The following is a 6,711-nucleotide window of genomic DNA, read 5'->3' as shown; positions in this document are numbered from 1 at the left end:
GAAGAAGACGGGGCGGGCGTGGCCAGGATGGGGCGCGACCAGGACACGGTGTTGTCATTACCCGGGATGACAACTGGAACTGAAGGCGTGCGAGCGCCCACAAAGCGAGCAGAGGGCGGGGCAGGCCTCACCTGTGCCACATGGATGAACTTGTCCAGCACCTGTGCGCGCTGTGTGGGCCCGGGCCGGCTCAGCACCATGACCTGCACCCAGCGGGACACGCTGTTGCTGAGACCTACGGATCCCTCCAGGGCCGAGCAGCCTCGCACAGAGCCCTGTAAAACGTAGTCTCGCAGGTCCTGGGGCTGGGGATGAATGGGCATCAGGGTGGGCGTGGCGTTCAGGCTCTGCCCCTCACACGCCCATCCCCCTAGCAGTCATGACCTCCTGAGTCAGTGGTTCTCAACCTTCCTAATGCCACGACCCTTTAATACAGTTCCTCATGTTGTGGTGACCCCCAACCATAAAATTATTTTCATTGCTACTTCATAACTGTAATTTTGCTTCTGTTATGAATCGTAATGTAAATATCTGATATGCAGGATGTATTTTTATTGTTACAAATTGAACATAATTAAAGCATAGTGATTAATCACAAAACAATATGTAATTATATATGTGTTTTCCGATGGTCTTAGGAGACCCCTATGAAAGGGTCGTTCGACCCCCAGAGGGGTCGCGACCCACAGGTTGAGAACCGCTGTCCTAAGTCCTAGCCTGGCTGTCATGTCCCTGACGTCACCATGGCTCTTTCCCATCTGAGGAGAAATGTTTATGTATTTATTATTTTTAAAAATTCTCACTTGAGGATATGTTTACTGATTTTAGAGAGAGGAAGGGAGACAGAGAGGGAAACATCAATGGTTGCCTCCCATACTCACTCTGACCAAGCATCCAACCTCAGCCTAGGTATGTGCCCTAACTGAGAATCGATGTCACAACCAACCGAGCCACACTAGCCAGGGCCAGAGAAATGTTTACATAAAGCCAGGCACTCTTCTGAACCTTTTGTCATGTTAACTGACTTAATCCTCACATCGACTCTATGAAGTGACTACTATATTATTCCCATTTTGGAGATGAGGCCAAGGAGGTACCGAGAGGATAAATAATTTGTCCAGGATCACACATGCTTGAGTCAGGGTGGGAACTAAGTCTGTTGCTCTTAACTGTTTACCTGTCTGGTATACAGTCAGCAAAGGGAAGAATGACGAAGAGGACAAGAAACCGATTTCTATTTGTTCTGCTCAGGGGTCAGCATTCCATATCCACATGCACTGTGCTGCGTGTGTGCTGCATGTGTGTATGTGTGTGTGTGTGTGTATGTGTGCACACACGATCAGGAAATGTTCACATTAAAAAACCAGATCCCATCAGGATGATTACTTTGTAAGGTATGTAAATGTCTAATCACTATGTTATACACCTGAAACATAAGTATGTTAACTGTAATTTAAAAATAAATTTAACAAAACAAAAGTATAAAACAAACACAACAAAAAAAACTAGATCCCCACCTTCCCTTGAAATTAGGATGGCAATAATGAACACTTACTAGATTGAAACATGAAATTATCATTTGGGCAGATAAAATATGACAGCATTTACTCTGGACCAGGCACTGACCCTATCTTTAGCACTTACTATGTGCCAGGCATTGGGACAAGCATTTTCAAATGGACATATTAATTTAACTCTCCCAACCATCCAATGAAGTATTATGACCTCCATTAAAAACACTGAGTCCCAGAGAAGGGATTAGTTCAAAGGTACACAGGTAACAAGGGGCTGATGGATTTGAATCCCAGGGGCTCTGTGCTCAACCAGCTTAACTCATTTTCCTGGCCCTTCTAGCACCACGCTTGAGAGAGAGATCCCTGCCCAGAGTCCAGGCCAGGGTGGGGAGGTGTCCTCTTACCTGGCCCCAGCCAGGCCCTGCCCCATTACAAGTCCTCCCTAGCTGGAGGAAGGGGGTTCTCACCTTGATAGCCTGAAAGGACCGGAACTCCAGGTAAGTGAGGTGCTGAGCCAGCTCCCCTGCCTCCAGGTGGTCGAAAAGCAAGGACACTTTGCGCTTTTTGCCCAGGCCTGGGCTGCTTATGGAGGGTGGGGGGCCAGGGCCACCAGGGCTCAGACTGGGGGTAAAGAGGCGCAGGGCATTATAGGGGCCCAGGGTGGAGAATGTGGGGGGTATGGAGAGAGATGGCAGAGTGGGGGTAGGGACAGAATGGGGAAGGGCTGACTCACAGGTTGGAGGAATCTCCCAGGCTCCTCTGGGCTGAGTTGCCTTCCTGGTCCACAGTGGCCCAGAAACGACCTATAACCTCCTCTAACTGGGGCTCCTGGTGCACTGTCTCAGGGTGTTGGGTCAGCCAGTACCTGAGGACGGTTTAGAGATGGTGAGATGAGGCTGGATGGTGGGATGGTGGGTGAGGGTAGGGAAGTTCTCTGAGGAATCTCTAGGTGCTGGTGGGGGATCTCTGGAAGGTCAGGGTTCAGAGAGGCACCAGGCTAGTGCAATCTCTGGGATTAGGATTGAGGGCCCCTTAGCACAGGTTAGTGGATCAATAGGATATAAACTGGGGGGATCTCTTGGAAGTGACATTGCTAGGTAGGATAGTGAGGAGGTCTCAGGGGTGAGATTTTGGGAGAGTAGGATGAAGGGGGTCTTAGAAGCTAGGCTGGAGTATGTGGGAGGTAGGGGTTTGGGGATCAGAGCTAGAGGTGTCTGGGCACCAGCTGTGAGAGGGTCTATAGGATCTGGTTAGGGGTCTCTAAGAGGTGAGAATTCTAAGGAGCATAACTGGGAGAATCTTAGCAATCAAACCAGGTATCTGAAAGTGGGATTTGGAGGAGCAGAGCTGGGTGGGTCTATGGGGAATTGGGCTGGGGAGTCTCTAGGAGGTGTTTTAGGGGTCAGCAGGGTGAGGGTTTGGGGTCATGGGTATGGAGGTCTTGGCCCAGTCCTACCTGACCAGGTGACAGATCTGCAGCCGCCTCAGCTCCTGCGTGTTCCCTGTGGCCTCCTGATACTTGGGTTCTGGTTAAGGCTCTGATAGCCAGCATCCCAAACCTGCCTGTTCACTTTGTCCCTATCTCTCAGACTCACATCTCTGCCCTCTGCCCTTCACCACTGCCTATGGCCCTGGGAGGATATAAGGTCAGCAGACGGGCAGCAAGGTGGTCAGAAGGCAGCACCCAGCTGTGCATGGCCAGTACCATGTTGAGAATGTGGTCCCCACGGCGCAGGCTGCCAGCCGAGTCTGTGGACAGAAGAAGGGGACTCTGTGTCAGAATGGCCCCCAGGCAATGAACTGCAGTCTCCAGAGCCAGTTGGACCGCCTGGTTCAAACCCCAGCTCTTCTCCTGACTCCCTGCATGAACTTGGGCGAGCAAGTTGGCATCCTTGAGTCTCAGTTTCCTGGTCTGTACTATGCATGAATCAGAACAGTGCCTGGCAAGTCATGTTGAAGATGGAAATATTATCAGACTTCCTCCTTCTCCACATCTCAGGAAAGAGAAACACAGGTGTCTCTCATATCTAATGTAGTGATTCCACACATCCTATGTCATAACCCCCCACCCCCACCCCTACCCCCCAAATGAGGCCTAGAGAGAGGAGAGCACTTGGCCCAACCTTAGTATTTGGGAGGCTGGCCAGGGAGGGGGACACTCACCAAAGGACTGAATGCATTTCTCCAGCAGCTCATCTTCGCTGCAGCCACCCTCTTTCAGCATGTCCAGAGCCATGGAAGCCATGACCTTGCTGATTTCCCTGGGGCTGGGGCACGTCTTGTGGCGGCGGGCCTGTCGGGGCCGGCCCCGCCCTCCTGTCTTTCCTGGGCATTCCTGGTGGGACTTCCTGTGGGCATTTCCCCCAGGGAATCATGGGAGCCCCTTTCTTCAGGCAGGCCCCCAGAATCCTTCTTGACCTTAAAGCCCTAAAGGCAAAGCCTCAGGGTTACTCCTGACCTCCCATGGACTCATGGGAGAAAACCCCCAGAGTATTCCAGATCATGGGAGCCTTCAAAGGCTAAACAGGTGAACTCCAAAGGTTACTACCATCTCCAGGGAATCAGGATAAGACCCTCAAAACTACCCTGAAACATCCACCGCCTCCCCAGAGAATCATGGGAGATGACCCTCTAGTCATAAGAAATTCCTCCTCTAGGCATTGCCCCCAAATTCCCCTTGACTATACAGTCCCTAGGCATCATGGGAGATATTTCCTGTTGGCAGATCCCTGGAATTACTCCAGATCTTAAAGGGAATTATGGGTGAAGACTACCATAATCCTGTCATCCCAGGGGAATCATAGGAGATTCTGCCTTCAGGGAGACTCCACAGAATTCCCTTTTGTTCTCCAATGCTGCGCCTTCTTTTCCCAGCCCTCATGAGAGCAGTAGACACTGAGATTCTATCTCCCTCTCCCCTGCCTTGACACCTTCATCAGGCCAGCCCTTCTGCAGGACTTGAGTCTTAGCCACTCACTTTAGTCCCTAGATTTGGAGCCTAGAGAGAAAGTATGGGTGCTCTTCAGAGTGGGTGGGGTCCTTGGGGCTGATACAGTTTCAAGGGAAGTTTAAAAATAACCCTCACTCTGCTTTGTGCCTCCTCAAGGCTGGAGGCTGGTGTTCCCGTTGGGGAAAGAGGGTAATGGAGAGACTGGAATGGTGGAGGAAGCAGGGAGGAGAATCCAGGCAGAATAGCCTTGGTTTCCACAAGTCAGACAAATTGAGGTTGGAGAAATGTATGCTGGCCATGTGGCTATTAGTCACTTAATTTCTATGGGCCTCATATAAAAAATGAGAGTCACCCTGGGACCTTCCCTAGGAATCTGCTCTGAACATCAATGCCTCACTCTTCAAAAGTGCTAAGTAAGCCTGGCTGGTGTGGCTGATCAGTGGTTGATCATTGATCTATAAACCAGGAGGTCACGGTTCAATTCCCAGCAAGAGCACATGCCTGGGTTGCAGGCTCGATCCTCAGTAGGGGGCGTGCTGGAGGCAGCCAAGCAATGATTCTCTCTCATCATTGATGTTTCTCTCTCTCCCTTTCTTTCCTCTCTGAAATCAACAAATATATATAGGTCATGCAGGCAGAAAATGAGGCAACTAGGTCTCAACCACTAAATTGCTGGATATTATGGGGAAGGGACCCCTTTGTACATCAGAGACATGCTGGAGGAGCTGCCCAGGCTAGGAACCCAATTACCATGGCCTTGTGAGGACACGAGGGCCAGCTTGCCCATGCGATAGAGGTCCATGCCAGAACCTGCTGCCAGAACCAGCTGCTAGGCCCTTACCTGCGGACTGTCTGACCCCTGTAGTATCTGAAGCAGCCAGGAGTGGTTTAAGAGGCAAGGGAATCCCTTTGCCCTGTGTCACATCCTCTCCCCCGGGGCAGGTCCCTGCAGGAGCCTGGAGTTTCCAGTTCAGGGGGTCAGCAAGCAACTGTTATAGGGAACCAGGAAGACCCCAGGGAGGACAGAGGGTGGGGGTGGGGAGAAGGGGAAACAGAGCAGGTCCAGCTCCAGAGAGAGCGAGGACAAGGCATAGAGCTCATACAAAGAGCCCCAGCATTGGCTGGCTCTGAACTCCCTAAAGCAATGGTTCTCAACTTTCTGGCCCTTTAAATACAGTTCCTCATGTTGTGACCCAAGCATAAAATTATTTTCGTTGCTACTTCATAACTGTAATGTTGCTACTATTATGAATCGTAAGGTAAATATCTGATATGCAGGGTGGTCTTAGGCGACCCCTGTGAAAGGGTCGTTCAACTGCCAAAGGGGTCGCGACCCACAGGTTGAGAACCGCTGCCCTAAAGCATCTTTCCATCTGGTGCCCCCTGCTCCTGCCTCTGCTCCCAGAGGACCCCACACCCTGCTAACTGGTTAGTGCCTCCCAACCTTCCCACACAATGGGAGGCTCAGGGGCTTTGGGTGGCCCAGTCTCCTCGAGGGTCTCTCACCTCTTGCTGTCTTTCCTGTTCATGCTTCCTGGGGGTGGGGTTGGAGGGGGTCTTGCCAGGGTCTGGCTCAGCTTCTCCCCTTTCACCAATGCTCCGGCTTCTTAGCCCCTTGGGAGCCGGGGCCTCCTCAGTGCTTGGGAAGGAAAGAGGAACTGCCCCTCCCCACCCAGGCCCAGGCCAGGGGGAAGGAAGAGGCTGGGGAGAGACCAAAGGTTCCCCCTCCCCCCACGTGGGGATCCCTTCAGGCTGAGGTTTCCGGTGCTGCTGGCCCCCACCCCCAATCACCCAGTGGGCTTTCTATCTCCCTCATCTTTCTGTCTTTAGACCCATGATTCTCTGTTCTGTCATTTTCATACTTCAATAAAAGTATTTTTAAAAGTATGCCTTATATGACACATTCATGTAAAAATACACTCAAAATAAAAATTTATATTTCTACTAGAGGCCCAGTGCACAAATTCGTCCACGGGTGGGGTCCCTCTGGGTGGCCTGCAGGGATCGGGCCGAAACCCGCAATCCAACGCCGCCTGCAGCTCCTCCCTGCCGCTCCCGCTCATCCTGGCCCCACTGTGCCCATACAGTCCCTATCAGGAGAGGCTGGCGCTGCCACAGCAGCACTCGCCAGCCATGAGCCCTGCATCTGGTGCCCTCCCAAGGGGAGTGGTCTGCGAGATTGGGCTGAAACTGGCTCTCTGACATCCCCCAAGGGGTCCTGGATTGCGAGAGGGCACAGGCCAGGCT

At 51.9% G+C, this 6,711-nt stretch overlaps 1 protein-coding gene and 1 long non-coding RNA gene across 3 annotated transcripts in view; one reads left to right on the top strand and one right to left on the bottom strand.

Annotated features, from left to right (window-relative positions):
• The window catches only part of LOC106725116, a 2,443-nt gene extending 1,072 nt beyond the window's left edge, over positions 1-1,371 (top strand). The window contains exon 2 of the long non-coding RNA XR_001360987.1: positions 1,080-1,371. This is a non-coding gene — a long non-coding RNA (uncharacterized LOC106725116). The remainder of the gene's footprint in view (positions 1-1,079) is intronic.
• The window catches only part of RASGRP4 (RAS guanyl releasing protein 4), a 13,672-nt gene extending 7,341 nt beyond the window's left edge, over positions 1-6,331 (bottom strand). The window contains exons 1-7 of one of the 2 annotated variants that reach the window (XM_014535082.1): positions 5,971-6,331; positions 3,678-3,862; positions 3,158-3,263; positions 2,971-3,033; positions 2,248-2,379; positions 1,982-2,135; positions 132-305 (exon numbers count right to left, since the gene is read on the bottom strand). In XM_014535082.1, the coding sequence (XP_014390568.1) occupies positions 132-305; positions 1,982-2,135; positions 2,248-2,379; positions 2,971-3,033; positions 3,158-3,263; positions 3,678-3,862; positions 5,971-5,993 (837 nt within the window). In that variant the 5' untranslated portion in view covers positions 5,994-6,331. The remainder of the gene's footprint in view (positions 1-131; positions 306-1,981; positions 2,136-2,247; positions 2,380-2,970; positions 3,034-3,157; positions 3,264-3,677; positions 3,863-5,970) is intronic. The other variant, XM_014535083.1, reaches the window with a different exon arrangement.
• Positions 6,332-6,711: the final 380 nt, after the last annotated feature.

Source organism: Myotis brandtii, unplaced genomic scaffold (assembly GCF_000412655.1).
Source record: "Myotis brandtii unplaced genomic scaffold, ASM41265v1 scaffold1373, whole genome shotgun sequence".
Taxonomy (NCBI): domain Eukaryota; kingdom Metazoa; phylum Chordata; class Mammalia; order Chiroptera; family Vespertilionidae; genus Myotis; species Myotis brandtii.
Note: the sequence above shows the minus strand (reverse complement) of the source record. Positions and strands in the feature narration are given on the sequence as shown.